The 12,225-nt window shown below is 56.3% G+C and overlaps 5 protein-coding genes across 5 annotated transcripts; 3 read left to right on the top strand and 2 right to left on the bottom strand.

Moving 5' to 3' along the window:
• Nucleotides 1–735: 735 nt before the first annotated feature.
• On the top strand, nucleotides 736–2,496 carry atf1-0 (Transcription factor atf1; the record flags this gene model as incomplete). Its single annotated transcript, XM_037328431.1, has 3 exons — nucleotides 736–820; nucleotides 918–2,127; nucleotides 2,178–2,496. 3 exons carry the CDS (start codon nucleotides 736–738, stop codon nucleotides 2,494–2,496), a joined length of 1,614 nt encoding a protein of 537 aa, XP_037173041.1.
• Nucleotides 2,497–3,568: 1,072 nt separating this feature from the next.
• mis13 (Kinetochore protein mis13) lies at nucleotides 3,569–5,189 on the top strand (the record flags this gene model as incomplete). The annotated part of the gene is made up of 4 exons (XM_037328430.1): nucleotides 3,569–3,614; nucleotides 3,684–4,481; nucleotides 4,531–4,696; nucleotides 4,754–5,189. The coding sequence occupies 4 exons, from the start codon at nucleotides 3,569–3,571 to the stop codon at nucleotides 5,187–5,189; spliced, it is 1,446 nt and encodes a 481-aa protein (XP_037173040.1).
• An 803-nt stretch (nucleotides 5,190–5,992) lies between these two features.
• ERV25 (Endoplasmic reticulum vesicle protein 25) lies at nucleotides 5,993–6,907 on the bottom strand (the record flags this gene model as incomplete). The annotated part of the gene is made up of 3 exons (XM_037328429.1): nucleotides 5,993–6,315; nucleotides 6,416–6,542; nucleotides 6,695–6,907. The coding sequence occupies 3 exons, from the start codon at nucleotides 6,905–6,907 to the stop codon at nucleotides 5,993–5,995; spliced, it is 663 nt and encodes a 220-aa protein (XP_037173043.1).
• A 565-nt stretch (nucleotides 6,908–7,472) lies between these two features.
• CGCA056_v013184 (U1 small nuclear ribonucleoprotein C) lies at nucleotides 7,473–8,344 on the top strand (the record flags this gene model as incomplete). Its single annotated transcript, XM_037328428.1, has 5 exons — nucleotides 7,473–7,482; nucleotides 7,546–7,551; nucleotides 7,627–7,728; nucleotides 7,811–8,017; nucleotides 8,088–8,344. 5 exons carry the CDS (start codon nucleotides 7,473–7,475, stop codon nucleotides 8,342–8,344), a joined length of 582 nt encoding a protein of 193 aa, XP_037173042.1.
• Nucleotides 8,345–8,869: 525 nt separating this feature from the next.
• Nucleotides 8,870–11,992, bottom strand: CGCA056_v013183 (uncharacterized protein; the record flags this gene model as incomplete). The annotated part of the gene is made up of 1 exon (XM_037328427.1): nucleotides 8,870–11,992. One exon carries the CDS (start codon nucleotides 11,990–11,992, stop codon nucleotides 8,870–8,872), a length of 3,123 nt encoding a protein of 1,040 aa, XP_037173038.1.
• Between the last annotated feature and the right edge of the window lie 233 nt (nucleotides 11,993–12,225).

The raw sequence follows: 12,225 nt of genomic DNA, 5'->3' as shown, positions 1-12,225 counted from the left end.
ATGGACGTGTGGACGTGGTTGAACGTGGGCGTGCTGGTGTCAGAGTGTGCGCCGCCGCCCACCCATTTTCTTTTCTCTCGTGCGCCTTCGCCTTTTTTAAAATCGTCCTCCGCAACGTCATACTTGACCTGTGACGTCTGCCGTTTTTTCCCAACAACCTTCTCTCGCCTCGACTCGTTCTGCACCCCCAACCTAGCAGCAGCACCAGAACCACCTCCCAGACCATCGCATCTGGCCGCTTCCGCTGGTGCACACATCCAGCGCATACCTGACGCAACACGCAGTCCACCTCAGTAATTTTTTTTTTTCTCGAACGACTTCGTTGCCGGCCGTAGAGTCTGTCAACAACGACTCTTCCCCCCTTCCCAGATACGTCGCAGTCGATCATCAGAAAGCTTCTCCATTCCAGCTTGTGCCGCTTCCAATTCAGAGGAGCGCTGCAATAGCGTAGCTGCTGCCTCTGACGACTAACTTTCCTCTCACACTTGGCTCTCTTGTCTCTGTATCGCCTACCAACCCACCTTGGGGCTATTTTCGCTCCCCTTCGCTTCCACTCTGTCATCCTTTTGAGCCTATCCTTCTGCGTGCCATCCTCCTCTGACCTCATCTGGCTTTTTCCAACACCACCACACATCATACCTCCCCCTGCTACCGTCACTTTTTGCCATCGGCGTCTTACCCCACAAACGTCAATAACCCTCTTTTCCCCCAATATAATACATCATCGTCGTCATCATGGGAACTTCGCCGACCGACGCCTCGACCGGGGGTGACACCAAATCGCCCAAACAGTCAAACAATGCCACTCCTCCTCGTCAAGGTACGTTGAACATCTGCAAGCTGCTGCCGTCGTGACAGCCTCCAGCCGCCAACTGCCATCCCTCGCTGTTGTCATTCACTCGCTCACCTACCTCCAGACACTGCTCCCGAAGTAAAGCAACCTGACCCGAGTTTGAAGCCCGATGCCGACGGCGCGAAACCTCTTGGACCTCCCCCACGACCCGGACAAGCTACAGGAAACACTCCCGATTACTTTGGCGGCGTAGCAGCTGCATCCCTCAGTCTGGAGCCCAATCCCTTCGAGCAGTCTTTCGGCGGCGGAGCGCCAGAGACACCCGGTGGCACAAAATTGCCATCTGTAGCCGCTTTGACATCTCCATCCTCGCTGCTTCCTGGCAGCGGTGCTACACCATTCAACTGGGGAGGAGGCTCGCTTCGAACGGGCCCCCTGAGTCCAGCTATGCTGTCCGGCCCTACAAGTGACTACTTCAGCGATACGCATCATCTCCGAGGCGGGTTCCCTACACCGAACGAGTCTTCATTGAGGACGGGCTTGACACCCGGAGGCAGTGGATCTATGTTCCCAGCCCCTAGTCCCAACTCTCAGCAATTGTTCGCCCAGCTTGCCAGTGGTGGTGCTACGCCCAGTACGATTGACTTCCATCGTACGGCTTTGAGTGCTGCGGCGAAGCGTGAAACCCAGAACCAGAACCAAAACCAGCCTCAGAACCAGCAGCAACAGCCTGCTTCTTCGGTCACTTCTCAGCCGCAGGAGATGGCCAACGGTGTCGCAGTTGTCAAAACCGAAGCAAAGCAGCCCGGTGCCTTCGACCCCCACGATAACGACGCGGCGAACGGTCTGTTCATGCTTGCTCAGGGTAGAAACGGAGCGCAGCCACCGGGATACGCCCCCGCGACGCAGGCTCAGTCACATCCGCAACCTCCGCCAGCGCCCGCCCAAAGTGTCGAGACTTCTCCCCAAATGGGCAGCGTAAACGGTGCGGGATCTGCCGGTGCTGGATCTTCTGTAAGAGGCGTAAGCGAAGGTGGAAGCGCCGCCTCGGACGAGAGCGAGCAGGCTCGACCTTCTACCCGTGGCAAGGGCAAGCGTAATTCGACCGGTGGTGGCGCGGTTACCAATGGCCGCAGGAAGGCTGAAGAACCTCCAGCAAAGGCACCCCCAAGCAAGAAGGCCAAGACCAACCTGTCGCCTCCTCCTGACATGAATGGTGATGAAAGCCACTCAGACGACGATGATGATATGAAGAAGCATGACGACAAGGAAGGCGGCTCCAAGTCAAAGATGACAGATGAGGAGAAGCGGAAGAACTTCTTGGAGCGTAACAGGTACGTCCTGTAGTGTTTACGATCTTGACCTTGACTAACAAACACCGCAGAGTCGCCGCCTTGAAGTGTCGCCAGCGCAAGAAGCAGTGGCTGGCTAATCTCCAGTCCAAGGTTGAGCTGTTCAGCAGCGAGAACGATGCGTTGACAGCACAAATAACGCAGCTCCGCGAGGAAGTTGTTAACCTGAAGACGCTGCTTTTGGCACACAAGGACTGTCCTGTCACCCAGCAACAGGGCCTCCACGGCGCGTTCATGCAACAGGCCATGGAGCCCTTCAACCCCCAGATGAACCCGTACGGCATGGGTGCGCCTATCCCCCAGCAGCAAGTTTTGGCAGCCGGACAGGGCGTCCAGCGACGTTTCTCATGAGAGAAGTGATGCGTAATTTGAAGCGCTCGTGAATGCGTCGAGGCCAGGGCAATATCCCAGATGCTTCCTGGATGTCGTCGGATTTCTCGTCGTACATGCGCGAAACTTTTCTCCATTTCTTCGGCTTAGCCTTGACTTGCGGTTCGACTGTATCATCATTTTTCCGACAAACCTGCTCCATCATCACCACTTCACTTCTGCCACTTGATCATGGGGTTTCGCTGAGGAACGGGCTGTAAAAGAAAAGGAGCAGCCCCCCTCGGATTGAAGGTGGGAGGTTAGCAGGCGTCATTGGCTTGTCGACGGCGCATATGTTCCTTCATTGAAAGGTACAAGATGCGCGGCATATACATCAAAAGGAGTTCGGGTTAGGCAAGTTCATTGAAAGGCGGCAGGCGTCGAGGGGTAGATGACGGGCACACGCCGTTATCTGCCGGACTGGTTGATTTTATTTTATCATTGATTCGAGTATTGACGTGGCAATGGTAACAACAGCTGCATGAAGCAATGCGTTGAGGTCAATATAACACTTTACCGAATGAGTTCCTTGCCTTTCTTGTACCGTGAAGTTTGACCTAATTATAGATGGAAAGCATGCATAAGGCTGCCATTTGTCCCTGCGTGAGGTATCGACGCGATGGGCTATGTGTAGTTGAATTAGGAGGCAAGTGATGTCAGTGAGGCGGTCTTACCTTTCGGAGGGGTGAGTGGGTGAGTGGTGGGACTTCCGAAAGCGGCTTAGCGCGGCTACGGGTAAATGGTCCCTCATGTAAACAACATCGCAGACGAAGCTACACCTCGTCACTTTCGCGCCGCCAACACCGACAGACGCGACACCGACGACACAACCCCCGCCAAAAATCGATTGACAGGACGCCCGCCGACGACAAATCATTAATCATTCAAGTAAATCGCGCCTGAACGGCGATTGACGCGATATTTTTCTGCATCGCAAGCAGTGCGACTGCAGGACCCGAAGCGCCGGCAATCAACCTCCCGACCATATGCTCCCTGACAAGCGCCATCCATGACGACCGTCACACGAACCCGTCAACCGCTACAATTCATTAGCATGAGCAACGAATTGCCCGAAAGAAGGAAAAGCAAGCGCCTTGCGGGTGAGTTTGAGGAGCCGAATGAGGCCCCAGGGGCGGCGGGGCGGACATGGATGCTAAAATCTCGCGCAGCGACTTACGATGAGGCCGATGGCGATTTCCATTTCACACGCGGATCGAAATCGAAGCGCGTTAAGAACGCGCAGCCAGAGTCAGAACCGGAGCCGGAGCCCGCACCATTGCCCCCGAAGAAGTCCGGAAGAGGAAGACCACCGAAGGAACGCGCTGCGGCGGCCGTGCCTGCACCTACACCCTCTAAGGAACCGGCGGTGAAGAAGACTGCGACTTCGAAGGCGAAAACGCGACGACCACCGAGTTTGGAGGTGCTCGATGAGGATGAACCACAGTTGGTCGCGCCCGCGCCTGCGCCTAAGCGGACGACGCGCCGCAGCACGCGCAACTCTACAGCCCCAGTGGAGAAACAAGAGGAGAAGCCGGCACCTAGACGAGCATCGAGACCAGCACCTGTTCCGGAGGAAACTTACGATGAGGCGGAAGGCTCAGAGCCGATGGATGTCGACAGGCGGTCTACACCGCGCGTCCTGAACGATTCGGTAGAGTCGGCAAAGATTGCACTCCCCATCAGCGACACACCGGTCATCAATCGAAACAAGGAGATGCGGAAAAAGGGAGGCGGAAATCGAAGGAGCAGCACAGGCATGCGAGGCCGGAGAGCGAGCTCACTGATTGAGAGCGGACACAATGCGATCCCACACAGGGAGGTCGAGACGGCGGAATTCTACAAACATATCGAATCAGAGGGTCTCATGGAGCCGCGGCGGATGAGGCAGTTGCTGACCTGGTGCGGCGAGCGAGCATTATCGGAGAAGCCGCCGCATGGAAAAACAGGCTCTAATGCGGTTCTGGGTGGTGAGTTGGGCAGCAATCAATGTTTTCTCACAAAGCTAACTCTTTACAGCCCGGTACATCCAGGAGCAACTACTCAAAGATTTTGCGAACAAGTCAGAATTTTCCGACTGGTTTAGCCGAGCGGAGGGGCCAAAGGTGCCCGTGGTGTACAAGCCTAATCCTCGCAACATTGAGCACCAGGAGAAGATTGAACAATTGGAAGCAAAGGTTCAGAGGTATGTTTAGGACTCGTATGACGCATGTCCGCGCAGGAATTCTGACATCCCGCACAGGTTGAAGGAGGAAAAGAAGAAGTGGCTGGCATTGAAGAAGTCCCGCACAGAAGCCCCGCCGCTATTCCCTGAATCAGACCCTGCGCAAACGGCCATGGCAGACGCATCAGTACTCGACACCAGCGAGGCACAGATGCTCAGTTGGCTCACGAACCCGTCATCCTCGTTCGACTCCATCCGCGCCAAGGCACTCACTAGTCTTCAAAACACACAGGCCACGCTGGAGTTCAAGGTCGACCAACTCGCGGACGGCGTCCACAAGCTCATGCAGCGGGTCGACACGGCAGGCCGAGAGGCGGATAAGGTGCTCTCTCTCAGCGCCGCGCGGCTCAAGGAGCGTGAGACGCGGGAGAAGGCCACGGTCGGCACCAAAGAGATGCCGGTCATGGAGGTCCTGCGCAGTCTGGGTAGGATACTGCCCGAGGGCGACACATGATCAACCAGAATTATAATGTATACACGATCGATCAACCCAAGTTTGTGTTTTTCTTCTCTTATGACGAGATAATGATTGGCACGGTGGCTGAGGAGGAAAGGAGAGGGACTTGCCTCTTTCCGATTTGTTCATGAAACCTTTGACGGGCGGGGAACTGTTTTACCAAGACATGTTACTTTCGACGCGATTCTTGTTATTGCATGGCTTGGCGCTGGGAAGGGCAGGGCAGGGCAGGGTCAAGGCAGGGGCTTTATGCCCTGTCGGCGGCGGCATGATAAAGCAGACAGATTGCGTCTGGACGAAGTGGGAGTTTTGGCAGTCGAACAATACCCAATTTTTCTCTGCTGTTTGCTTCTAGCTCAGCATTCTTCTACCTCTGCTTGGCATCGGTGATTGTCTGTAGATGACCCTGGATCGCTTACAAGGACTGCAGTTCTGAGTGAGTGATGGTGACTGGAGGTCAGTGAGTTTATCCAAGCCGTAGCAATGAACGTTATTTTCATGTGGCACAAGACTGCTCTGATGACGATGAGGGTTTTTCGGTATGTGATGTCCGTAATCATTCATGACTTTTTTCGAATGGTGAACATGGTATGTATACACTACAACACTCTCGGAAACCCTCGAGGTGAGTTGATGCCCGTCCCGTTGCATCGCATTTGACTCCATCATCACCATCCACCCGCGGCAAAAACGCGGATATGCTTCTGTAAACTTCGTAATTTTTTTTGTTCTTTGGGCAAGCCCACAGACAAACAGCCCTGCCTGCGTCGCCCACAAACAAGGAATGGGGCGATTTGTTTCTAGATGAGATGCTTGGACCTGAAGTACGCCCTCAGGTACATGATCTGCCAGCCCCAGAGGCCGACGAGGATCATGGTGGTGCCGATGCCGAACCACTTGACGCGGGTGTTTGTGCTCTCGTTGGTGTCGCGCAGCTTGTGCTCGCGCGCGCGCAGGTAGTCCATCTCGGTGTTGATCTCGCTGACGAGCTCGTCGATGCGCCTCAGCTCCGCCTCGACGGGCTTGAGCTTCTCCGTCGCCTGGATCGCGTTCCAGTCCTTTGCGTCGGCGCCGATGTCGATGTCGAGCTCGATGTGGCGGCTCGTGGAGCCACTGCGGCCGGCTGTTGCGGGAGGGATCAGCTTCAGTGTTGCTTCTTGTAGCAGCGGGGGAGCAATGGGGATGGCCAAGTCAAGAGGACGGTGTAGGGGGGTTCCACGTACATCCAGTCAGGAGGTTCTCGAAGCAGACGTCAAAGGCAGCGTCGGCGTGGGAGGTGAAGACAACGCGCTTCTCGCCGCCTGCGATATCCTTGGGCTTTCCGTAGTCGTTGCCGACAGCATCTCTGATCTGGAATCACACAAACCGCATGTCAGCTTTTTCTGTATGCTACCAAAAGAGCTTCAAGAGGGGTTCCTCCCTTCTCCCTCCTTGAGCGCCGATCCAATTGAACCGATACCCCAGTCGAGAGAGGGGCCCTCTTCTTCCTTGAGACCACGTACGTGCATGTTGACGACCATGCCGTCACCCTTGTGGCCGTCGACAGTCGCCGTGACGACGACCAGCGTATCTCTCGCGACGAAGTTACGGATGCATCGCTCCTTCTTGCCCTCGTGGGAGCCCGTGGCATGCAGGTCGAAGCGCAGCGCCTGGGCGCAGCATGCGAGCAGGACGAGGCCGCACACGTAGTGCAGCAATGATCTCGTGGCCGCCATCGTTGTATGTGTGCAATCTGTACGAAGAAAGGGACGAACGACTCGAGTCGGTGGGTTTCGTTTGCGGTTCCCGGGACGGGGGGAGGTCGAGCGTTGGGAGGTTGTCAAGATGGTGGTGAGAGCTCCCTGAGGTTGAGGTAGTGGACAACGCTAGCGATAGGAGAAGCTAGGCCCATGACAAGTGGTACCAAGGAACCATGCACACACCCTTTGGGGATTTTTTGGCAATCTGTCGCGTTCGAGAGCCTGGGCCACTCAGATACCCCTGTCCATGGGGATAGGTTAATCGCACGGCCAATCACCGCCGAGAGGAGGGGCAGCCTTGTCTGCTTGGCAGCTCCGTATGATTGGCCAGCCTCGTAGCTTTTTTCTGTACTGGCAAGCAAGCAAAGCTGGTGTGGCGCTCTGAGGCGCGCCGCATTTGCCTGGGGCCTGTATTCCTTTCTCCAGCCCGCCCGCCGTTGAATGCGACGATACGCGCGCTCGTCTCGAGGAACAATACTTTTGTTCCGTCCGCATCAACCACCGTCGAGTCCTTCGTTCCGGAACACATCCAACCGCAAAGATGCCCAAGTGTAAGCTCCCCCATCTCCTCTCCCCCCCGTCGCGCGTCAGAACGAAAGCTAACAAGTTCGCAGTCTTTTGTAAGGTCCCCCCATCCTCACGCAACAGCTCGCGATCGCACGAATCTTCCGACATCGACTAACGAGATTGCCTAGGCGATTACTGCGACGTCTACCTGACGCACGACTCCATGAGCGTGCGAAAGGCGCACAACAGCGGTCGAAACCACCTCCGCAACGTCGTCGACTACTACCAACGTACGTTTCCCGCCCTCCTCCCAAATCTAAGGCCTCGCGATACTTGGAGCAAACGACTAACACAGGAGCTTTCCTCTTCCAGAAATCGGCCATGAGAAGGCGCAGTCCGTCATCGACTCCATCACCTCGTCCTACGCCGCCGAAGGCCAAGCGCACAACAACCCCATGCTGCCACAGAACCAGCCGGGCCAGGCCTTCCCGCCGCCCTTCCCCTTCCCTGGAGGTGTACCGCCGCCCTTTCCCGGCATGCCCGCCGGCGCGCCCCCATTCCCTCAGGGTATGATTCCTCGTAAGTCTCACCTCTCCCACTGCGATGGAAAATCGTCCACAACACGCGTCTAACCAGCTTGCGACAACAGCTCCCGGTCCAGGTGGTCGCGGAATGCCGCCCATGCCCCCCTTCCCAGGCGGTCCCAATGGAGCGATGCCGCCCGGCGGCTTGCCGTTCCCTCCCCCGGGAGGACTTCCTTTCCCGCCTCCCGTCGCACCGGGCTCTCTGCCCCCGCCTAACTTTCAGTTCCCCGGCATGCCGCCACCAGGTGCCGGTGGCTTCCCTGGAGCACCTCCAGGTGCGTTCCCTCCTGGTAGCGCGCCTCCGGGCCAGGAACAGAGATGATCGCACGGCCATCGTTTCCTCGTAGATAGGCTTGTTAGTTCTTGGGTAGAGGATGGTGTTCAGGCGTCACATATTTAGGGGCAAAACTTCATGGCACGGCACGGTATATGACTACTCATACCAATCACATCAGATTCATCATCGCGAAAGAGAAACGTTTGTACTAGAGCGCCAAAGGGCTCATCACCCTTGCGAAATGGTATCTTCTTGGGCAATTTCTATATGGTACAGCAATGGTGGTTCCATCGTTCTCGGAACAAGTCGAACGTGCTCCGAGGCCCATCCCAGCCAAATCATCATAGACGTTCCGAGCTCCCAAAGTCAACACCGTACCCGAAAAAGAAAACATCTACCACGTGATTCGTGAAGATTATCGTCCTCGGTCATAAAAGTTCCTGTAGTCGTAATGATATCGTTCGTAGCGGTCATAATGTCCTTCTGCCCCTCCTTGGTATTCCTTCCTGATAATTATGTATAAGTGCCCCCAAGCAAGACGCTTGGCGGCTAGTGTTGATCATTGGCAGATCAAAAGTTGGTCGAAGGCGAGTGCCTTTGTTGGTGCATCTCGCGGTAGGTGTTGCGTCGTATCACCTCACCTACACCGTCTCGCACTTCGCGTGGCCCACTGATTTTCTGTCGCAGTTCCTGCGTTCTCTTTTCGCGCTTACGCTCGTTTAGTTGGCGCGGAATGTTTTGCAGCCCTTCCAACGTGCCCGAAAGTGAGAAGCGTCGTCTCCTTTTCGGTCCTGCCTCGCCCCTTGTCCCGCTTCGGCCATCACCATCCTGACTGTCGTAAGGCGGCGGGTCATCCGACTGGTCGCGAAGAGAGTCTAAGCTGCTCCTGCGTCTCATAACCCGCAGGTTGCCGCTGTCTGTTCGGCGAATCGTGCGGCGCTCCGGCTCGTTCGGACTAGGGGGAGAGTAGGAAAGGCCCTCATCACGGGAAGGCAGAATTGCCAAAGTCTTCCTCACGCGCTCGCTGATTCTTCTGCGAGGAGGCTGGGGACGGTTGTCAATCGGGGGGTACCGGTAAACCTGACTGATGGGCTCGTCTTCCATTTCTCTTTCCCACACGTCATCCTCCGGGTCGGAGTAGGCCGGACGCCAATGGGGATGGAGACGACCATCCTCAGGTGGAGGTCCTTCGCAATCCGGACATGAGCATGGTACTTCCACAGAGGACTCGTCCTTGTGTGACGACCTAGAAAGAGATCCTCTCCTAGTCAGGGACAAGGTTCGGGTGAGAAGGCTAGGTCTGGCGCTCTTTGGTGGATACGTCTCCGAATTCCGTCTTCGCGTCAACGCCCGTCGCACAACCGATCCGGTCCGATGAGGCTCTTCTTCAACCATGGTCTCAAAGTAGTTGCCCATATTTCGCTGTCTCTCGTGATGAGGCGTAAGGCCCGAGGGTGTAGCAGGAATGAACTGGATCGCCGGCGGAATGAATGGAGGTACCGGTGGAGCGGCGCGTGGATTGCGCAACGGAGAATCCACGTCGTCCACGGAACGCTGCTGCGGAGGAGTCATGAAGCCCTCCTCGCCGTCTGGGCCAGTAGTGGTGATTGTCGGTCGTTGAGGCGGTCTCAAGAATTCCGAATCCGTCTGAGACGACTCAGTGCTTGAGCTCTCCGAAGGCTTGTTGGAATGATTGACAACGAGGACAGATGAGTTTTGGTGGGGATAGAGGCTTACAGCCTTTGCTTCTGATACCTCAGGGGCAGTACCGTTAGTCTCTACCGAGGTTGCGGAGAAAGGTGTGTTGTGTGCGTCCAGCCGCTTTCCAAAGAAGGGGTCTCCATGGTGGTCGACGTTGTGCTTGTGGTCCCGATGATGGTGGCCGTTGTCTGTCTCTGAAGACTGAGCCCTCTGAAGGGTCAGGGCGGGTGCTCTTGTTTCATGTCCAGATTGCTGATTGAGCAAAGCGCTCTGAGCCTTCAAACTCTCCGCGGTGAGCGAGCCTGCGCGGGAGGTATTGCGGCTTGTTGGGGCCGACAAGGAGGAAGAACGCTTGGGAATGACTGGAGGGTAGTCGATCGTACGTTGGTCCGACCCGTCAGACTCCGATAGGGTCCGGCTTCGCCGGCCGGGTCGGTTATAGATGGGCGTCGGCAAGTCGGTAGTTGTTCGCGACCCGTTAGCGCGAGTTGCTGAGCTCAGACTGGCGCTTCGCTTGGACCGGCGACTGCTGGTTGACCGAAGTGACGGTGTTCTGCTCGACTTGGACTTCACAGACGATCGTCGATCCGGCACAACGACAACTGGGATAGCACCGCTCTTCCAGATTTCCTTGCGTGCCCTACCGCTCGATATCGAGTTGAAAGTCGTGTTCGATGCATAGCTGTTGTTTCGAGCGTCGGTGGGACGAGCCAAAGGTCTGGGGCGTCTCGGCGATTCTTCAATCTGCACAGATGAGTTCGCCGCCGAACTCAGAGGAGACAGGTCTGATCCAGAATCTCGTAGTCCCACTTGCTTTCGCACATGCCTCAGGGTCTGCCGCCTATGGGGGATGGCAGGAGCATCTACCAAGATTGCTTCCACCACTGTTGATGCATTCGATTTTGTCGACTTGGCGGACATGCCTGAAAACCTGCGGGAATCTGCGTTGACAGAAGCTTCGATGGTTGGTGTTCTTGACCAGGCAATCTCACTAGGCGCATAAAACGTAGCCCTGTCACCGCGAGACATCGCTCGAACTGCCCTTGTAGCGTTTGTTGGAGTTACGACGCGATCCTCCAAAATCTCGACCTTGCGGTTTTCACGACGCGGTTCGTAGCGTGACGCGATCATAGATTCCTTATCCGATGCCTTTGCGGGTGCCTGGCGCCGTTTTCTTACCGTAACGTTTCTTCCAAGATTATCGTCCCATTCCTGTTCGACTTCGCTGTTCGAGGCCCACTCTCCATCAAAAGTGCCAAAGTCGCCCTTCGCCTTGGGCGTTGGAAGCTCCTCCTCCTGGGGTGACTCCAGACCCAGGCCGAGGCCGACTGGAGCCGGCGGTTTCGTTTGGGGTTCAGACGTATGCCGGACGGTATTTTGAGATGATGTTCTTGCCGACAAAGCATTGGGTCTCACGGTCGACTGCAAGTCGTCTTCCTCGGAAGAATACGGCTCCTCTCTGGCTGTTCGAAACGACTCGGCCCGAGACTCGGCAGTCGCTGTTGTCGCTTTAGAGACTGTGCGATCCATCGGAATCGGTCGTACAGCCTTGGGTCGCGTCACAGGCTGGGGAGGTGTTACGTCTGGAGTGGGCGGACTCTTCTGGTTTGGAGGAGTCGCAGGCGCACGCGCTGGAGTGATTGGCGTTTGCGACACATTCTCAGGAGACGGGCTCGGAGGCGGGATCGAGTGAGTGCTTGACGAGGTACGCGAGTGGGAAGGCGGCGTCGGAGGTAGATCCGGGCCGCTTCCTATTCGCCTCGACTGATGCCTCAAGGTTTGGGAAGCAGAGCGTTGCGACACATCTGCTTGCGACACGGGGCTGTCTGTGAGGGAACCGTATCTTCTGGGAGTCGACTGGACTTCGTATGATTCGGTTTCGCTGGGTTGCTTTCTTGGATGCGGAAGCACTTTGTGCTTTTTGAACATTCTCTGTCCTGCCAAGCTGCCATTTGGCGAGCCGTAGGCGTAGTTTGCAGGTCGCGCTGCCATGGTTGACGATTTTGAATTAGCAGCGGTTGTCATTTTCGCAGGCGTCTATCGGTGTGTTGCGGTCTGCAGGCTGGCGATGCATGCCAAATGCACACACACTAACCCGTCGCAGGTTATGATGCGGTGCGAGGCTTTGAGCGGGCGAAGGTCATTTGCATGCTGGGTAGAGTGAAGTTCATAGGTAGGCGAAGGTGATTGCGACGCGCGAGGGTGTGGCAGTGGTTGCAAACAAG

This window comes from Colletotrichum aenigma (genome assembly GCF_013390185.1).
Source record: "Colletotrichum aenigma strain Cg56 chromosome Unknown KSG_Cg56_contig09, whole genome shotgun sequence".
NCBI classification, from domain to species: Eukaryota; Fungi; Ascomycota; class Sordariomycetes; order Glomerellales; family Glomerellaceae; genus Colletotrichum; species Colletotrichum aenigma.
The sequence above is the reverse complement of the archived record's forward strand: the minus strand, read 5'-3'. Positions and strand labels throughout refer to the sequence as shown.